The 21,712-nt window shown below is 42.2% G+C and overlaps 1 protein-coding gene and 1 long non-coding RNA gene across 7 annotated transcripts in view; one reads left to right on the forward strand and one right to left on the reverse strand.

The window, feature by feature from the left end:
* The window catches only part of ZFAT (zinc finger and AT-hook domain containing), a 279,097-nt gene that overhangs the window by 216,461 nt on the left and 40,924 nt on the right, over nt 1–21,712 (reverse strand). For 5 of the 6 annotated variants that reach the window (XM_080377864.1, XM_080377863.1, XM_080377861.1 and 2 more), the window contains exon 1: nt 13,886–14,329. The exons of the other annotated variant lie outside the window; for it this stretch is intronic. In XM_080377864.1, coding sequence (XP_080233990.1) covers nt 13,886–13,904 — 19 coding nt within the window. In that variant the 5' untranslated portion in view covers nt 13,905–14,329. Of the gene's footprint in view, nt 1–13,885; nt 14,330–21,712 lie in introns of those variants that run through there. 6 annotated transcript variants of the gene reach the window in all.
* On the forward strand, nt 7–13,165 carry LOC308059916. Its single transcript, XR_013926510.1, has 2 exons — nt 7–2,891; nt 4,896–13,165. It is a non-coding gene; the product is annotated as an uncharacterized lncRNA (long non-coding RNA).

The raw sequence follows: 21,712 nt of genomic DNA on the forward strand, positions 1-21,712 counted from the left end.
CTGAAAAATAAGTTTAAAAATAAGGAGTTAATATTTCCAAACTGAAGTTGGTTTTTTATATTACCGCTAGTTACTGAGATTTTGGTTCAGCTAACACAGTAACTATCAGCTAACTTAATACACTTAGCAGAGAGTGATGAGCTGAAACAAAGAATATTACACCATTAAATGAAGACATTCATAATAAATCCCAAAAATGCATTAATTAAAGAAACTGTTAAAACTCCTACCCATATCCTCACAGGGCAAAACATTTCTTCTAGCTCAAATCTTAAAAATTTCCTAACAAGACCCAAAAGGAAACTGGATAGATTAAGACCTTTTTTCCCCTTCCAGCATCAGACAATGTTACAATTTCATATTTTTTCAAATATATGGTAAAATTATGTAAGACATAAGTCACTGTCTGGGTTTGTTGTGTATCTTATCGGTATACATGCAAAACATTTTATTCTTTACAAAGCAGCTCTGAAATACAGCTGGGCTCCAAATCCTAATTTATGTTCATGGACCCCACTGTTTTTTCCTACATGTACTTAACCTTCCTACTTAAACTCACCTAAGCAAGTCTAATTGTCTCATTATTTGTGTAAGTGCTGGAAACAACAGAATGAAGGAAAAATAAAATACCATAAAAGAGAAAACGAAACTTTTCCTTCATTATTGTAACACTTGTCAGAAAATAAATACATTTTATAAAAACTCTATTTATAAAATTTATTTATAAAAAAAGTATGCTTTAATGTGTCATTTTTGCTGTAGCACATTACCATGAGCATACACTGTGAGTTTAAAATGTTAAGTGCATGGTTTCAGGGCTCATTATCCTTAGATGCGGCTCTGCCACTAATGAAAAGAGTGTGGAGGAAGGTCAAAATATCTGTAGTGCTGTAAACCGAAAAATACTGCATCACATGACAACCCCAGCTATGCAGTCACATCATCTGCCTTTCTCCTTCTGGGCATTCACTTCAGAGCTGTACAAAGCTTTTTCTTCTTTTATCTCAATATTTAAAAAAAAATAATCAGGCCTCAGCTTGACCCATCTACATGGAGAAAAATGAGCAGGGATAGGAGGAAAATTTAAGGAGGGGAAAAAGTTTTGCTGTCAAAACAAAACACATCATATTGGTCTCAGAGGAAATATTAACATCCAGCATTATCAAAAACATCTAGCATTTCATATGCTTTGACATACAAGTTCTAGGAAAAATGCCTGTTGGTTCAAAAAAAACCCCAACAAATTAAAAACCTTCAAAGCAGCAGCAAGGAAGAATTTCAATAAAATTTTTCTTGGTCAATGTTTTAAACAGAAATTTTACCAAACCTTTTAGACAAAACTTCATGTTTTGATTTGGCTTTTTAAATTTACATGTACTAGAGGTGTGATGTGAAAGCAAAGCCACAGGAGAGTAAATAATAATGAAGAAGGGTTAATACAAACATAACAATAATTCAGAAAAACCCAGCTAAAAAAAAACACCTCATGAGCTTCTAGCAGAGAGTTAGTTCAGAGCACTTTGTTTGCTCTCTAAAAGTGCCTTCATTTGCTTTAATGGTTTGATTTTTCAGCAGTCACTGCTCCCTTCAGTGTCCAATGAAACCTAACAGCAACCAGGAACCAATTTGAACAGCACGCTTGTTCTTCAGATACCCATATAAACTCCTGGCCCAGAGATTGGTTTAGATTGCCTCTCTCCCTCTGCCTGCCTAAAGAAAATTATAGGACATACACTCACTGAAATCAAACTGGAACAACTAAAGCTATTTGAGGTACAAACCAAAACACAGATTACCAGATAAGTACAGAAATAAAGTGATATTTTGTGAACTTTGGGATGAATCTGGGAGAAAGAGAATAGAGAAGCTGTATTTTGGAACCCGTTTTCAAAACCATCCCAAGCAAAGACCACTACCCCTACTCAACAACATTCCCCTCCCTTCATGACACTAATCATACAGTTAAACCCACTCAAGAAAAATCCATCTTTAAGGTGCTCTGAATGTTAAGAACAGCAGAGCTGGCTCTCTTTTAGTTATTTGCACCTGAAACTCTAACAAAAGCATCCTCATCTTCGGAAATAATACAACTATCTCAAAACTAAATGGCAGCGTATGCCTTTATCTCTTTTAAAACATCTCTGAAAAACAAATACAGTTCCTGTTGTTTGAAATATACTCTACATTTCACACACAAGCACCTATATAAAATGTATAATATGCTCAGTGTGTTCTTAGAATCTTGGTAGGACTTCTTCTCAGGTGTTTTGCTGTCTTGGGCACACACACATTTCTATTTTGGTTGCAGTATGTTTATAAAGGAAATGTTCTTTTGGATCAGTTTCTTTGAACTAGTTCTGCTCTAGTGAGCATTACTCTTTCATAACCAAAAAAAAAAAAAAAAAAAAAGCGAATGAAACCTGTTATTGACCCAGTGGATGACAACTGTAAATGTATATTTAAGATTCACACTACAAACCCTATGAGTATTTACCTAAAGGTTTAACTAACACTGAAATTCTATGATTTAGCTGACATTTCTGTTTTGAGGTTTTAATTGCCTCTGTTTCTGCTTCCTGGCCTGCTAGTCATTTTTCCTTCAGGTTCACTGCTTTGTGTCTCCTCCTTCAACAGCTGTAACCAGAACTCACACACTATTTTACCTCTCACTCCTCCCAGTAAGGCCTTGGAGATGGGCACAAGAGCAAGAAGGATCCCCAAAAGTCTCTGTGGTTGTTTAAAGTGCCTGATTACACAAGGCTTCAAACAGAAGTAAAGCTGGAACAAACCCAGAAGTGAGCAGACCAGCTGGCAGAGAACAGTACGACTGTCAGAAAAGGTGCAGAAAGCATCAGGAGACTGTGCAGAAGATGCATGTGCTTTGCTCAGAGGTGAGACAGAAACAAAACTGATTAAAGAAATTATTTTTATTCTAGGAAGCATGACTGGAAAAGGAGGTCAGATAGCAAGAGGATAAACTGTGCTGATCACCTGCCTAAACAACTAGATGAGGAGTAAGCAAACAGTAATTGATTAACCAGTTGCTAATTAGGTGGTGTAGCAATAGAGCAATGAATTATAGTCAATTAACTGTAAAAATCAAATAAGCAATAAGTTAATTAGCTATGCAGGGAATCAATGATTAATTAGCAAATAATTAATTATGTAGGAAATCAACAGAGCAATTAATTAGACAGCAATTAAATATGCAGAGAAAGAAAGGAACAGTAATCAAGTATGCAGGTAAACAAACAACAGGAATTTCAGCCAAAACCACTTTGGAACATTCCGTTCACTAAACGTGCTTTGTGTTAATTCATTATCTTCAGTTTTGCCCATACAAACTGCACTAAGTGTACACTGAGATAAATAATACCAGTTACTTTCCTCTTAAATGGACAAGTGGAAAATTAAGCTGTAAGTGAAGCCTTTTTTTTTTTTAATTCTTCCACAGACCTCAACATATTTCATAATTAGTATTTTTTTTCTTTACACTGAGCATGTATATAGTAAAAGAAAATTAACAAATGCCTTACTTAAAAAATAGCAAGTTGCAGACTAGGAAACAGGTTCCCTTATTCCCAATCCCCTTCACAAAGCATAAAACAGTATCTGTGCTGTTTTGCTTTAAAGTTGGAGTGAGGAGGAAAGAAGGGGGAGAAAGAAGCCTTTATCTTAGAAAAATCACCGAAATGAACAGTATTTAAGGGATTCAGCTAATATATTATTGTCATATATTCTTTTGAACATTGTATGACAAAACCTAGTCCAGAGTTCATTTTAACTAATCACAAACTTTCATTTTGCATAAAAAGTAGGCTGGGGTTAGGTACAGCTTATTTTTAAATAAGGATTTTCACAAGAAATGCAGCACAAGGGAACAAATCTGTATTCATATGCCATAAATCATTCTAATGTATCCAAAGTGTTTCTATCACTCTCTCCAATGCAGACCACAAACTTCTCTGTAACAGCTTTAGAAGTTCTGCAACTGTTAAAAGGAACTAGAACTCTGTAGTTAAATACAAAAATTAAAAAAAAAAAAAACAACACCAGATATCTATTGGCCAGTGGAATAACAAAGGTGATCGTACACATGCTTATGCACCTGGTCAGCCTTCCTAAAATAAAGTTCAGTATATGAGTAACTACTTATTTCCTTCTAAACTTACAACAGAGCTGAAACAGACCTTGCTGCCTCATCACCATCAAATCCTTCAACAAGAAATTTCTCCAATTTAAAATCTTATACATCATTCTTAGACTAGAACACTGTTGGGTTTTTTCTTTTTTTTTTTAATGACAATTAGGTATTTGTGATTGTATTAGAGACCATTAGTAATGCTGATGGTGAAAGTGAAAAAAAGCGTATTAAATCTAAAAGACTTCCATCTTCAGCATACCGGATACGATCTTTATTCTCAGTTTAATAACTCCTTTATCTCTCAAGTTATACTAGTGTTTGTTTCCAATTTCCCCCTCCCCCACTTCCTATCATGCGTTTTTAACCTTCCCCCTTCCGCCTCTTGTATCTCTTAGGCCATGCTCTCTAAGAGACTCTTTTTTTTTCTTCTTCTTGTTCCTTACTACCCACTTCCAAGCTTTCAATGTAACTACTCACGTTAACTTGTACTTCTGCTTCCAACCTCCTTTCTTCTTGCAGCTACAAGAACTTTGCCCCTCTCTGCTGAGGCCTGGTTGGAATCCAACAGTACCCATTCTTAGCTTAAAATCTTCAAGGTAAACACAGCTTCCAGGTTTCACAAGAGGTAGACAGGTCAGATCTAAAGCTATCACAGTCTTCATTGGGCATATTATACTGTACAGCTACTAGACATCTGTCTCACTGAATCCTGCCAGAAGATTCAGATAAGAAACTGTATCTTTATTTCCAGGGTTAACACCCAGTTACACCACAGAGAAAACCAGGTACCTACTCCAACGGTCCTTCTTCTGGTAATGAAACAATTTAAACTACTGCTTTGCCATTTTCTACACCAGCAAATCAGCAAGAGGATCTCCAGGTACTTCACCACTGATGTGGTTCCTCACATGGTCGATCCTGAACTTCCTTTGCTTCTATCTTCATCTACAAGCACAACATGGTTTACAAAGAAAGGACTTATGGTGGTATTAAGTTTCTTTATGGAACCGGCTGGAATTATTAGAAACATAAACACATGTCTTCAGCTCAGAGTCACGTCATTGGGTCTATTCTCCTTCTCCTAGTTCCATGACGCTGGCTCCTTCTCCAGTGTCTGGCTGCATTTCCAATTTGTTGTGGGTCACTTAACTCCCTGCTCCAGTTCACGGGCAGCTCAGTTAGAGCTAATGGGGCAGTGCAGCAGGGAGCACAGGCGGCCCTGACACTCAGTCACTTCACCTGATGTGCAGGTCCACAGGACCGCTTACTCTTCACCACTCAGATTTTCCAACTCTGTAGTAAGTCATGTCATAGCATGCAACACCTGTTGTAAATTCTATTATTAGGTGAAAGCCCTTAAAAATAAATGGACAAATGTCCTCCTTCTTCTGTTATGCATCCAACGGTACAGCCAGGAAACTGGATGTAGTGAGCCAAGAATGAGACAAGAAACATCAGCTTCTTAAAAAGAAGACTTCAGTCTTTTTTTATCATTTGTAAGGGCATGCTGAAGGTGCCAGTCTGCATCATTAAGACTATCTAATCAAGGAACTTTTCAATGCAAAAGAGTCCAATAAGTTAATGGGATAAACGATGAACAAGAATACAGACACACAAACCTGGCAGATGAGATAACAGACTATGCCAAGGAACAGAACTCTCCAGTTACTAACTGATGGGACACCAAGAAACTGCAGGCACAGCTTTGGAGAAGGCTACCTGGACTTTGTAACTGGTAAAAAAAGAGAAACGAGAAGATTTGGGGTAGTTGAGGAGCATCTGTGGGACTACGCGTACTTGGTTTACATGGCAAGGTTTTGGTAGCAGAGGGGAGGCTGCAGGGCTGGCTTTTGTAAGACACCAGGAGCTGCCCCCATGTCAGACAGAGCCAGCTCCAACTGAGCCATTATTGCCCAAACCTGAGTCCATCAGTGGCATTGATAGTGCCTCTGGGATAACATATTTAAGAAAGGGTAAAAACCCATTGCACAACAGATGGGAGAGAGGAGTGAGAAAAACATGAGAGGAACAGCCCTGCAGAACCAAGACCTGAGAAGAAAGAGGGGCAGGAGTTGTTCCAGGTACTGGAGCAGAGATTCTCCGGCAGCCCATGGTGAAGCCCATGGTAAGGCAGGTTGTCCCCCTGCAGCCCATGGAGGTCTATGGTGGAGCAGATCCCCACCTGCAGCCCAAGGAGGGCCCCACACTGGAGTAAGTGGATGTGCCCTGAGGGAAGCTGCAACATGCAGAGAGGAACCCACGCAGGAGCAGGCTCCTGGCAGGAGCCATGGTCCATGGAGGGGAGGCACACGAACAGGTTTTCTGGCAGGACCTGTGGCCCCATGGGGGACCCACGCTGTGGAGCAGCCCATTCATGAAAGACCATACCCTGTGGAAAGGACCCACTGGAACAGTTTGTGAAGAACTCTCTCCCATGGGAGGGACCCCATGCTGGAGTAGGGGAAGAGCGTGAGACGGAAGGAGCAGCAGAGTCAAAGTGTTACGAGCTGACCACAACCCCCATTCACCATCTCTACCTCCAGCCACTGGGATGGGACCACTATGTGTCTAAACCTCCCCTGGGGCAACTTGGGTCCATTTTCTCTTGTCCCGTTGGCTGTTACCTGGGAGAAGAGACCGACCCCCACCTGCCTACAGCCCCCTGTCAGGTAGCTGTAAGGATCAATAAGGTCCCTCCTGAGCCTTCTTTTCTCCAGACTGAACAACCCCAGTTCCCTCAGCTTCTCCTCAGGAGACTTGTGCTCCAGACCCTGCACCAGCTCCATCGACCTTTTCGTGCACATGCTCCAGCATCTGTATGTCCTTCTTGAAGTAAGGAGCCCAAAGCTGAATGTGAACACAGTATTCGAGGTGTGGCCTCACCAGTGCCCAGTACAGGGGGACCATCACCGCCCCTGTCCTGCTGGCCACACTGTCTCTGATACAGGCCAGGATGCCGTTGGCCTCCTTGGCCACCTGGGCACACTGCTGGCTCATGTTCAGCCAGATGTCAGCCAATACCCCCAGGGCCCTTCCCCTCAGGCAGCTTTCCAGCTGCTCTGCCCCAGCCTGTAGCGCTGTGTGGGGTTGGTGTGACCCAAGTGCAGGACCCAGCACTGAGCCTTGTTGAGCCTCATACAACTGGCCTCAGCCCATCAATCCAGCCTGTCCAGGTCCCTCTGCAGAGCCTCCTGCCCTCAAGCAGATCAACACTCCCACACAACTTGGTGCCATCTGCAGACTTATATGGGTGCACTCACTCCTGTCATCCAGATCATTGATCAGACAAACAGGACTGGCCCCAGTACTGAGCCCTGGGGCACACCACCTGTGACCGGCCACCAGCTGGATGTAACTCCATCCACCACCCCTCTTTGGGCTCGGCCATCCAGCCAGCTTTTAACCCAGCACAGAGCACACCCATCCGAGCCATGAGCTGCCAGTGTCTCCAGGAGATGCTGTGGGAGATGGTGTCAAAGGCTTTACTGAGGTCCAAATCGACAACATCCACAGCCTTTCCCTCATCCAGGAAGTGGGTCACCTTGTCATAGAAGGAGATCAGGTTTGTCAAGAAGGACTTGCCTTTTATAAACCCACGCTGGCTGGGCCTGAAACCCTGGCTGTCCTGCACATGCAGGTATGAGAATAACTGAGAAAACACCAGGGTTTCTGTTCAAACCTCAAGTGCCATAAGAAGTGGCCACAATTCTTCCAATACAACTTTTGTTTTTATTAAAGAATGCTTCATACACAAATGCTGAGCATGTAAGATATTAAAGTGTTTAAGAACAATTAACAACACTTTTCCTTTATAGCTTCTTTAGGTAACAGTATGGAAATTGTGAAATAATATGAAAGCAACAGGTAAAAAGCCAACGATTTGTGTTTGATACAAGCAACATTATTTCTCAGCAAAAAAATGGTTTGAACTGAACATAAAAGAATAGGCACACACAGTACATATTGTACACATACATATGATATCCTATACTAATGTCAAATACATTAAAAACATTATTCTTAGACATCAGATCTTATTCCTTTGTGCGTGTTAAGAGATTTTTTCATTTTAATGCTACTTCAAATATGTGAAATTTTCAAAAACATGTTATAATGCAGCTCTGATTTTTATTGCTTCACTGGAGGGACATTTTTTTTTGTTGTTCGTTTTTTTACTTAAACTAAACTTTATTTAAAAAAGAAATCAAAATATTTTTCAAAATACTGTGAAACGTAAGATAACATGTTTTCAATACCTTCAAGTAATGAATACTATTTAATAATTTCAGTAAAATTTAAGTAACTGTCAGCTGCATTTTCTATGTTACAAAAAAGGATCACCAAATGAATGTAAGTTTTGGTAACATACACTTCAATCTCAGAAGGCTGTATTTAGCCAGATTTATTCCCTAAACCTCTTCCTTGACCTTAAATATTTTAGTTATCATTTTAATAAAGACATTGGTATAAACTAATTTTATTTATCTTGTGTTTGATAGAGTAAAAAAATATAAGTAAACCAATACTTGTTTCCTGCCACTTTCTCTACTGTGGTTCATAAATAAAATTAATATGCAGGGTTATGGCATATCTCCAAATCAAAAGTATTATCCTCAGTAAGCATTAAGGAAAAAAGTATATAAAACATGCCACTATTTGCTACTGCAAGAATGCCATGTTCAAAACTAACAAATTAACTGTACTAAAAGCAACAGGTGAGAGACAAGAGAACACTGTTTTAGGGCTTTCTTTATCTGAATTTGAACTATTCTGAACAGTAAGCAACTACTTTTTTAATTCAGCAGCATAGGAGGACTACTGAGACAAAACCCGCAATACAGAACACATTCAGTCAAAGAAAAGGAGTGCTTGACATTGTCTTTTCTCACTTTTAGGTGCTAAATAAAATGAGGACAATTTAATTATCATCAGTTAAATGCCACAAACAGCTTTTTTTTTATTTTGACATTAAGAAAGTAAGTTATGGTAATGTTGATATAGGATGCATTCCTGCAAAAACTGAAAGATTATACTAAAATCAATACAGCTTAATACAGTTTTACGGAAAACCTAATCATATACATTCAACATTTTTTCTAACAAGGCCACAACTTTAGTTTACAAGGTAAACTACATCTATAGACGCTCTCAGATATTACAGGGAGGTACACAGTATATAAGACTAAATTTCACTTAAGTCTGTAAATGTTTCCGATTAAGAAATAGACTGCATTTCATGCATGACAGTGCTGTTGTGAGCACTGTATATACCTGCTGTTGTATATACCTAATGGCACGTTACGACTTGAGAAAAAATATAGAGGAGCACCGAGCTTCTTCATCCAACCCAAAATGTAAAAGATTATGAAGACATTTTTCAATTAAACACTGATGGGTAGATGACAAGTGCAAAAGACCACAAAGATGAAGCTGATTCACCTTTCAGTGGTAAAATCATGAAGCCTATTTTCACATGAAAGATGACATAGAAGTTAAAACTTAACCGGAAACAACAAAGAACAGTCGAAACAAATCATTCAGTTTGTTTTCCATTTCTTTGTAGTTGCTTTTAAAAAGATAAATCTACTTACTACTACAATAATGCAAAAATCCTAACAAGGTGCCAAAATCAGAATGGCTAGCTGTAGACAAGGATTATTGACAGACATGCATTCAAACAAGTTTCTGGAAAATATTGTTGTAATGCCAGTGGGACACTACGACCTGAAAATATTGAGGACAGAAAGTAGGCTGTATTGTTTGTGAAGCAATGCCATCTGTTAGAAGCTGCTTAGGGTCAAATCTGATTAACAGGCTATTTTAACAAGTAACAGAATCCCTGAGGAATGAAATACTGACATTGTAGAGAAAAGCACAGCATTAGGACACATAAGCAACAGTCCGACCACAATGGTAAGAACGACTGTGACACATTGAAGGGGATAAAAGAGATTACAAAACCAGAAACAACAATATATTGTAGGCTTCAATTACCCTTATGCAGATTGGTTAAATGCCAGGATGGGACAGGATGCCAAAATTAAATGTTTAGACACCATTAATGACTGCTTCACCCACCAAGCAGTCGGGAAACCACATGATGAGAAACAGTTCTTGACTTTATCAGAAGTAAAAAACAGAACCCCATTCAATGTGCCCCTAAGTGAGCCGTAACCATGATTAAAGTACTCAACAATCCTTTAAAAGAGTGATAAACAGCCAAATGGTTGTGTTTAACTTCAACAATGTGAACTATATGAAGATAAAAAGCATCTTAAACAAAACAAAAAGCACAAAAAGGTCTAAAAAGGTTCCACGAAGAGTTAAATCCTTGAAAGCAGCATGAAGACTATTTAAAAGCATCATATTCGAGTACAGCTAAATAGCAGTGTAAGGAAGCTTTAGTAGAAGAAAGCATCTTTATATAAGTCAAACTTTTGCCAAACCAGGAAAACAAAAAAAGATTGTAAATTGCATTAAATTTAATGTGACAATGCAGTAAGGCAGGTCAGTAAGGATAATTTTATCAACTTGAAAAATAAAAAGCAGAATGCAGCAATTTTTTTTAAAACACCTCAACAGCAACAAGCCTGCCTGAGAGCCTGTGTTGTAAAAAGTAACCTGTGTGTGAAAGGACCCTTCAAAGAAAGTGAGACCATAGCAAAACAAACTTTTGCATTTGCTGTTGCTCTATAGGGGTTTGGAGCGGTTTTCTAGGAAAGATCTCTCAATTATGGCAAACATTTTAAAGACAGCCTCAAAACGAAGCTAAGAACTGCACTACTCAAAACCTTACAGTTATAATAAGACAATCCTATAAAACTGATGGTCCTGTAACACATAGACCTATACAGAAAAGAAGATTACTGCTGCAAAAGTCCATACCGGGCTTATGTCTTTGGATACTGTTCCTCTAATATGAAAAAAATAAAAAATCTAACAACAACAACAATAATAATAAAAATATTTTAAAGTACAGAAATAAGAACAACAAGTAAGCAGCTAAATAAATTAGAATTTTTCTGCCTGGAAAGGATGGAACTGAGACATGAAGAAAAGGCAAAGCATAAAATGAGGAACTACAAAATCATGTGTGTCATGGAGGCAATAATCAGCAAATGATCCCTCTGAAACTACTGTCTCCTCTTTTAGCTCATCTCTCCCTGCTGCTGCACTGGGAGGAGCACAGAACATGAAAGGAGGCAGTTCTGCATGTAACTGTTAGGGTGGGTACATGTTTGCTTGGTGTTAAAAATTCTTAGAAGGAAAGTCCTTCAAGAACTAGTAAGTGGAAAGATGCTAGTGGTGGCTCAGCCAGCCTGTAGAAGGAGAGAGTATTCTGGACAAGTATCACTGTGTGCTTGCTCTGTTCTTATGCTTCTCTATACAGACAGGCATCATGAGTCACTTTTGAGAGGTACGTGTCAGGCGTGCCACAAAATTAAGATCCAGATTATTGATACTTTCTTAGATTTTTTTTTTTAAGTTGCAGTGTGACCAATACACAACGTAGACTTTAACACAGCTCAGTTACTCTAGCATTCATATACTGTAGTATTTCACCAGTGTAGCACAGTACCTCTGAAAATCTCCAAATATTTGACATACAGACATCATTTTCTCCAATACAAAGGTAAAGAAACAGACTTAGTAAGACTAGAGTTCCACTTTTCAGTAGATCAATTTTAGAAGATTAACTTGAGTTATTGGAAGACTAAGTATCCAGGTTACAGCAAGTGGTTTCAGACTTAGTCTTAAGATACCACCAGAAACCAGAACCTGCCTCATGCCACATGATGAAACAGCCACCCCAACAGGAAAAGGGCTCAAGGCTCTTATCTCTCTTCTTTGCCTGAAGCTGTCTTCACACCCTCACCTCAGATAACAAAACATACTGTATTTAATTAGTCTGTTACTAGATTTGTAAAAAAAAAAAAATCGAAAAGGACTGAAGTTTAACTAATGAAGGCAAATAAAAGGGTTGGGTTTTTTTCTTTTATACACAACAGCTTTACAAATGCTCCTGGAAAAAGTTACATAAAGTTCTTCAAAAGAAGTTGATGAGTGCCTAGACACATTTATTTTGGCTAGAATATACAAAATTCAGAACTGGAATACAAAGATTGTTCTGATAACTAGGAAATTAAACTATCTGCAGCAGTTTAGAATAACCACTTTATCAAACATATAAACAAGGTAGTTTATCCATCATTTAAAAAAAAAAAAAAAAAAGCCTAAATAGACGTGCTTATAGTAAGACTTTTGTCATTTTTTACGTTCTAAGATCGCCCTCATGTGGTTCAATGCAACGCTGCTGAAGTTGCCGGTAAAATACACTGCCGTACAATACCGTAGCATCAGCCACCCTACCGGAGATACCGACAACACTGGGAACCTCTCAAATAAGCCCGAACTACATGATCAGCCACCGACTCCAGGATGCCCTGGCTGAAATTCTCCAACCCTGATTTTTGGAAGCACACGTAACAGAAATGCATCAGAGGTCAGCCACAGTTCACCAGTTGCAGCATCAAACATACTGGGCTCGTTGACAGTTCTAACCACCCTCAGAACATTTTTTGCTATTGGATAAATGTTATTAAATAAAATGTGCTTGAATAAATACGAATTTATTAATAACAGTAGTAGTGGTAAGAGAACTACCTTCTCATCTGAAGTTGGATCAGAAAATATAAAACAGTCCTGGAATGATTTTACAACAGCACTTAAATAACACAGCACCTGTTCGATATTCTGCTATTCAGGTACAAGTTAATTCTCCCGACAGGGCTCTTCTCCTTGGCATAAAATCCTGTCTGAGTTGCAAACTCACTGTCTGTAAATACTGCACAAGACTCCAGAAGTGACTTAGGATTTTAAAAATTAAAGTGTCATCTCAGGGAATGACAACCAAAAGCCATTTCGAGTACACAGTGTAATTAACTTGCATTAAATTATTACTACATCACGAACTTGTACTGCAAGGAACGCACGGGGATTGTGAAATGCAGAAAGCAGGTACACAAAATCACCACGGCTATCACGCCTGCGTGATTTTACTTACACGTTTAATCCCCATGAAAAGTCAGGCCAATATAAGGCACGTACAGGCCGAGATGACAAGGCAGCGGAAGCCCCTGACTCCGGTACGTGCCTCCCGCCGCTCAGCTCTCAGGCTCCCCACCTAGAACCATTTACACCAGCTGCCAAAGGCAGGCGGCAGTGGGGGAAACGCCGCCGTGCGACTCGTTCCACACAAACCGCGAGCAGCCCGGCCGCCGCTCGTTCCCCTACACGCTCCCGACCAGGAGCGATGGGGCTGGTGCCCCCGCCGGCGCCCCCTGACCGCGGAGGGACCCGCGGGGCCGCACGGCCTCGCCCGCCTCCTCTGCCAGCGACCCGCACCGGCACGGGGCGGCCCAGCGTCCTCCCCGCCCCCGGGCGCCCCCGGCCCAGGCCTCGGCCCGCCGGGGCAGGCGGCTCCACAGCCGCTCCCGGCAGCCGCTGCCCCCCCACCCCCGCCGTGCCGCCAGCGGACGGGAGAGGACGGCTGGGGTAGGGGGAGCCGCCGGTGAGGGAACTACTTCTCGTGCGGACGGAACGTGACGAGAGACTCCCACCGGAACTACTTTCTCCCCCCACCGCCCCCGTCAGCGCCGGCCCTGCTGTAAGAGGATCCGTGCGCGCTCCCCCGCCCTCCCCGGCCCGCCGCTTCGGCCGGCCCCGCGCCGCCCCGCTCACCTGCAGCCGCAGCCTCCATAACCGCGGCGGGAAGGGGCGGGGGCGGCGGGGGAGCTGACCGACAGCCAGGCGGCGCGGCCTGGTTTGAAAAGAAGGGGCGGGGGGGAAGAAGGGGAAAAACAAAAATCACTTCCGCGCCAGCCCGCCGGCCTCGCGCAGGCCTCCCCTTTTGGTAAAAAAAATATTATTTTAATCGGTGGGGCCGGTGGGGTGAGACTGGCCGGGCGGCGCGTTATGGCGAATCTGCCGCGTCCGACACGGCGGCGGCTTCCTCAGCGACGTCGCACAGAGAGCGCGAGGGCAGGGCGGGGGAGGGGGCGGGGCGCGAGGGCAGGGCGGGAGCGCGCGCACCGCCCCGCGGCTGGGCCACCGCCCTCGGACGGCGCCTGCGCGGTGGCCTCACGGCTGCCTCACGGCCCGCGGCCGGCCCGCCTCAGGGCTCCCTCGGGGCCGCCTGACGGCCCGCGGCCGGCCCGCCTCAGGGCTCCCTCGGGGCCGCCTCACGGCCCGCGGCCGGCCCGCCTCACGGCTCCCTCGGGGCCGCCTCACGGCCCGCGGCCGGCCCGCCTCACGGCTCCCTCGCGGCCCGCGGCCGGCCCGCCACACGGCTCTCTCGCGCCGCCTCACGGCCCGCCTCAGCTGCACGGGCCTGCGGGCCCGGCGGGGACGGGGCTTAGGCAAGCGGGGGACCCCCCTGGGCACCGCCTAAGGCGCCGCCGGCCCGAGGCCGCGTCCGCTGGGGGGTGTCTCCGCGCCCCCCCCCCTCCCCCGCGCGGGCCCGGAGCTGCCCCAGCCCCCTGAGGAGCGTGGGACCTGCCCAGTTCGCGCTGGCACAGCCTGGCGACACCAGAGTCGCCTTAATTTATCACCAATGGTTACAAACGTGTGTCTTAATGAACCTAGTAGATCTGCATATTTACAGCAAGGTAATCGGACAAGCTTGGAAGAAAATAGTTTCCACCACGTTAATAAGTCCATAAACAATGACGACTTGCAGTTCAGGTGGATATTTGGCCTCATACCTAAGACCATGAGTTTTGCAAGTTTATTTTTCAGAACTGTTGCATTTGTCTTGGGGAGCAGTATACCAACATCTATCAACGGTCCAGTGCTCCCAAGTTACAGATTTGAGTATTGAATTATTTCTTCAGCTTTCCTTTTTTTTTTTTTTTTTTTTTTTAATAGGAACTTAAAAGATGAGTACTTCCATGCCAGAGCACAACTAGTGCCACTGGAATACTCAAACACCCGCTTCTGCCTCATATTTTTCTTTTGTTTCTACACCAATAAACCACTGAATATCTCTTAAATCATCACAAGCATTGTATGTGTTCAATATTAATGAATTTAATACTAAATTCCATAATGTCTGCTACTGTAGTTAATTTCAGTACAAATGACTGTATAGGAATCTCATTATCCTTCCTAAACATTTTTTGTGTGTCATACTGTAGATGTAAACTTAAGTTTAAAGAGTAAAAACTGTGAAAACAAGAATTAATTTCAGTGTTAATTACAGTAATAAACCTAAATAATTTCCTGTTGTAAGGGGAATAATGCATACATATTAACTGAGAAATAGCTTGTAGAAATATTTTTTAAACATCACTGCTTATATCTCATTGGGAGGAGTACAATGCAGCCACAGGCAGAAGGCCACAAACCCTATGTATTTCTTAGTCAAACGAAACAATTTTTAATCTAGAAAGTATCTGTGTGATGATTCATGTCATAAATATTGACTGCGGAGCCCCGGACCAGATTCACCCCAGCTCTGGGACAGCCATCTCTGCCCCCACTCGGACAGTTTCTGACTATTTCTGCTGCGTTCCACTGTAACATTACCTGTGCAAGCACGGTGATCTTCCTGCTGGGCTAGAAACAGCCTCTCTACCCCCACCACATCTCAAAAAACGGTGGGGGCTAGTATCTGCAATTTTCCTTGCCCCACCCCCCACGCCTTTTCTGCTGGATGCTGAAATAACCAGGATCTTTAGCCTAACAGCCAGCCTCAGAGTTTTACCCAATGCTTTATTCTTGGTGGAATCTTTTGGCCTGGACAGAAGAATCCCTCACGTAGAAGGACTCATTGAAGCAAATGCCCTTAGATCAGATATAAAAGACAGAGAACAAACTACAGCCTTGTAGCCAAAAGGAAGGTGGGTGCCTGTTACTTAACTCACCGGCACCTACAGAAAGCTGTCAAGAATCTAGCAGTGGTGGGAGTGCAGAGACGTCTTACAGAAATGTTGAGTTCATTGTGAATAGAAGCATGAGTGTTGGGAGCAGAGGGAGCTGGCAAAGGGCAGGTGCTCAGCAGGTGGTTGACACCATGGCACTTCTGCACATAGCTCCTCAAGAGATCCAGACTGGGATTGCTTTCCCAGTCAGAGGGGTCGCAGTGCCCAGGGAAGACTCCAGACAGTAGATCAGCTGTGTTGCCAAGGACTTGGGGTGGGGCAAGACGAATGCACAAAAGATGAAAGTTACTGTCAATTCCTAAACAGCACAGAAGACACAACCGAACACCAAGCCTGACAATCAAGGAACAAGCAGGAAACATGATGGGTCTCAGCAGCCTATGCCCCTTGTCCTCCACGTAACCACAAGTAATTCTGGCCAGACTACCTGAGCAATCATCCTTGCTGCTCGTGCATATGAAAGGGCAAGTGTGAGGAAGAGCAAGCGTTTGTGTGTAAAACAAGGTCACCTCTCCCAGCTGGTGTCATGTTCTGTTACACTAATTGTGGCATTAAACAGTCTTGGTATTGAGTTTTGCTACAGGAGTTGCTACAGGTGCTGGAAGAGGGCTTGGCCAGAGCCCAGTGGAGTCTTAGGCCCCATCAGAAAGACTTTGAGCAGCTGTACTCTACCAGTGTTCACCCCACCGATACTCAGAATGACTTACATGATACAGCTAATACGGGAACGTGTGCCTTAGAATTTATGTCAGACCCAAATACAAGGCAGAAGGGAACAATGACCAGAACTTTCCAGAGGCTATGATCATGCACCTCTGCTAAATTACTTCATTTGTCTCCTCTAACCTGAAAGACAGAGCAACATTACAGCACGCTCATGCATGCATATTCTCACCTGATGAGCAGCAACATTTAGGAATCTTTGTCTTTAGCTTACTGCCTTGACTTGCCCTCTTCATCTTTCAGATCCCTACTTCTAGTGTCCCTTTTGCCCCTCTTCCCACGCCTTCTCACTCCCGCACCTACCGTCTTCTAGAGAATGTTTCCTACTAGGAGCAATAAAGATGAAAGCACATTTGTGCTTAGGCACTCACCACCCATGAAAGGAAAGGACTATGTTCTTTTTTAGGACACGAGTAATACTCATCCTCACCTTGGCATTGAAAGAACATTCTCTGGTCCTTGAGTCACCAAGCCTTACCACAGCTAGTAGGGTGGATTCTCCTGCCAAGAAAAGTTATTGTCCCAAATCTTTGACCTAGTTAGAACCACTGTTGAGCATCAGTATGACACGTGGTTTGTTACTTTTTGCATACAGTTATTGCATACAGTCCTGCTTTGCACAATCACAAGCCTGTGTAAAAGGCCATATTAATAAAGGTTTGTTCTTTACTAAAGACAAAAAATCAGAGCTGGAATCTCTAAGCTTTGGTGTCTGGCCCAGTCAAAATGTTCTGGGAGCTCTGTCTCTTGGAGGTCAGAAGAGAAGGAGAAAAACTATGTGTCTGGCCAGGTCACAGAGCCACATTAAAGCAAAGATTTTGTAGCTCCGAATCACAATTTCCATAGTTTAAACAAAAATACCCTCAGGTTCTTCCAGAAATTCCACCACATGGCCATCATATTAAAACCCACCTAATTTGTCACCAGCATGAGTTTGGAGGCAGCACACTCCCCAGCTGACCCAGCTAACAGGATAACCAGCATCAATTGTCCTCTCCGAGTAGACGACAGCTCTTGCCTGAAGAGGGAATCTGATCCTGGGCTGTTTATCATTCTGTCCTAGTTTCCTTACTGACTAAATTCAAGGTCCACTCTGCTCATGCATTCCCTGTCTCTCCTGTGTATCTCCTTGTCTGACCCTTTTTTTGGTACCTTTCAGCTCCCAGTTTTCATTTGCAGGAGTATCTTTTCCCGTTTTCCTTAAAGGCTCTTTCCAGATACTCTCTGCACTTACTCTCCCAGCCCAGCTTGTGTTAGCCACTCACAGATGCGCCCCTGCACACACAAGAATTCATCAAACACAGCTACCAGCTCCCTCTCTTCAGTCCTCTAAGCGGTTCCTTGTTCTGGCCTTCACACCTAACTGATATCAGTTGACTTCTTCTTAACCAACTCTCATTTAATAATAATGAAAAACCCTACAGAGTGCTAGACAATGCAAGTTTCACATATAGAGCAAGTTAAGTATTGTATAGGGCTTCAGCCTGCTTCAGGAGCTGGAATCCACGAAGAGAGTGTAGATGCCCTTACTGGGGGCACAGCAGATGCAGACTCCTCCTGTTCCCCATTATGTGGTTTGGCTTTATTCACAAAGAATAAAAAAAGCACCGTAGTGAAAATGTGTATTCACAAGTGTGAAACCAGAGTGCACCTTGCTTAGCTGTTCAGTAAGAGTGGTCCCACAGAATTAAAGTTGTAAAATCAGTAACGAGGTAGAATTAGTACTGCCTTGTACAGCTTTCGTTTCCATTTGGGTTTGCATAAGCTATTTCTGGGAATCTTTAACATCACAGTCCTATACTGCGTTTGTGCAGGATCTCTGACTCATTTAGCATTGTTGACGTACCTGACCTAGATAGGAATCAGGGCTACTTAGCAAAGGGGTTTGTCTGCAAATCAAGACTCTGCCTCATTTGTCACAGAAGCTGGAAAATACTGAGAAGTAAACATGAGGGTTTTATAAAGGGAAATCAGGAACAGATTTTTCAGGAGGATAATACTTTTCCCAAAGAGTCCTTTTATGATATAGAAACACTGTTCATTAACTGTGTCTTCCTCCTTTTCTGGTTGCTCACCACAGTGCAAAAGCTTTGAAAAGTATCACGTATTTCTGTAGTTGAGAATTTTAGCATCTGTGCTTAAATGTGGTAATTGCTTTTAAAAACCCTCCTCCTAGCTGTCTTGAACATAGAAAGATAGGGAAAATTTTTACTCTAAACTTCAGTGCTTCACTTTCCCTTCCCCCCCACCTCCCTCCAAGCGTTTTGTGAAAAAAAAAGCGGTTTCTGTTGAAGCAGTATATCAATATGAATGCCCAAACAGCACCCACAACAAAATTAAGGCACAGGGATGATGCAAAGCTCTATAGAGGACACACACCAAGTGCTATTTCACTGCCTAAGTGCATCAGTAGTCCTGTGAGAGAAAACAGTAAGTTATATGACCACAGACCTAAGGATCAGCAAAACAACAACAACCACCACCACCAAACAACAACAAAAAAAACAACCAAAACACAACAACCTAAAAAACCCCAACAAAAGAAGTCAGCAAGAGGATAAAACCAGAAGTATGCTGACTGGCTTGACTTCAACACTTAGTGAGCCTCCAGTGCTTGACTTCCCAACCTTACCGTTTTTTTATTATAATACCAGTATTTTAAGATAAAAATCCTTTAGCACTTTATGAAGTAGACTGCATAATGCATTTTAACAGAAGTGTAGACCTCCTATCTATGACAAACTAAATATTGTAATAAATATTGGAATAAAATAAAATAAATTCAGGTCAATTTTGTGTACCTTTGCTGCAGAATTGAAGAAACCAACCCAAAACATCTGTTGTTTTTTTTTTATTAATACAAGGAACCCTACGGTACATATGCACTTTACTCTGTGTGACCTTACTGTGCTTCCTTGCAAGCAATTTTTTGGGGAAGTACAAAATTCTCACTGAATTCATAGTGTTGTTCTCTGGTTTCCTAAGTTTTTAAAAGAGCAGTTTGACCAAAAAGCAGTTTTAGACAAGCATCAAACAGTCACGTGAAGGTTCTCCCACTTTTTTCATGAGAAAGGGCACTGCAGGAAGGGACAGTTGAGATCTCAATGAGATAATTCAGGAAGTCTTATAAACAGCACTACTTTTATACATTTTTTCCCCCTTTTGATTAGCACACCAAGAGTTATGATTATTTTCTTTAGGGATAAGAAGTATTTTATTGGATATTAAAGAATAAAACATTGATAAACTAAGTTGTTATTCTTTCATGTAGTTAATATACTTTAATGTAACTGATCTTTGATAAATGATTCTTTCAAGCTGATGTGTTAATACTAATTAGAGTATTTACTACTTGAAGCCCCCTTTCTCATGTTACCACTTTGAGAGGCATCTTGATTACTGCTGAACTTTAAAAACAACTTCCAGAACTTAATTTTTTTTTTTTTTTTAATTGCTAGAGCAGAAGGTTTCTCCTCCTCCTCCTCAAAACTGAATGCTTGGAACCAAAAATACGAGTATTTACAAATACAAGTAGTACCATACCACACATTGAAGCGTTCAGCGTTCCCCATGTCATTGCTGTTCCTATTTCTAGGCTGCCCTGGGGGTCGCTTTGAGGTCACAGTGCTCATCGCCAGCTTTGAGGACACGGTGCTCATCGCCAGCTTTGAGGACACGGTGCTCATGGCCAGAGCCTGGCCCGCGTGGTTACACCGTGACACCTGCTCCAGCAGCTGCGCAGTGGCAGTGGGTGGCAAACATCATTAGCCAGCAAATAGCCTAACCAGCAGCGCTGCTACCGAAACAACTTTTCAAATGACACACTCAAAATATGCTCTAGATTAACGGCCACTTCACAGTCCTGCAATGCCAGCCTCAGTCAGAAGTCCAGCCATGTAAGCCACGGACACTTAATTCCAGGCTTACCTTCCTCAGTGCAGGGCATTGCACTTCCCTGGTGCCAAAGTGGTTCGATGCTCTTTCCACGCTTTTCCCCCCGAGCTGTTCAGTCCTCCTTGCCAGTGAGTTTATTGCTGTCTAACTATACCCATTAAACTCGGTGCGGCCAAGCGCTCTATATTCAGTTTGCAAAATAATCTACATACAAAACTTGTTTAAAAAGATCTATTTCTAACCTGGATTAGGTCTCTTAACCAGCCCACAGACAATTGCGTGGAAACAGGAGAGCAAACAGGAGAAGAGTGGGAAAGGGAATTGTATCACTGTTCATTAGTTCATAACATCTCTTCTTTAATTTTAGTCGCTTAAACTGGTTTAAAACCAATCACCCTAACTATCAGCTTTCATTTTACACTGCAGCAACAGTCCGAGTCCATCACCTTCGCCTCCAACTCAGAGACCTGGGCGAAGGTATTACCATGTAGAGAACATGTTTCATTATTTTTAAAGTAAAAGCAACATTGGTTACTGCGAACAAAGGCTGAAGTTTGTTAAGTAACTAAGTAGGTCTTCCTGGCTTTTGTAAACTGTTCTTCCACTAAGGGAAAACTCTAGCCGTGTGTACAGCTGTGGAGGTATTCAACAGTGTCCATTTCAGAGGGAGTCTGGGAGAGGACATGGAGAACATTCTCAAAGTATTTTAATACATAATTTAGTGTATATAAAGTACATAATTTAAGTTTTTTAAAAAAACGAATAAAAACATGGGTTCTTCAAAAAATAAGCTCAAAGCACTACATTAAACAAAAATATTAGGTGTTCCGAAGTGAATTTACCTTTACCTTCTTGTGAATAATGCTGCCCTTTATCCCTATTTCATCAGTTTGATCATCTGTGTGGCAAAAGTCAGATCACCACTACACAGATTTAAGAGGAATTTTCAAAGCTATTCAGCACATTTTTGACCTCGCTTTTATTTTCCCATTGATTTCAATGGAAAAAC

The sequence above is a fragment of the Falco punctatus genome, assembly GCF_963210335.1.
Source record: "Falco punctatus genome assembly, chromosome: 3".
In the NCBI taxonomy this organism is placed as follows: domain Eukaryota; kingdom Metazoa; phylum Chordata; class Aves; order Falconiformes; family Falconidae; genus Falco; species Falco punctatus.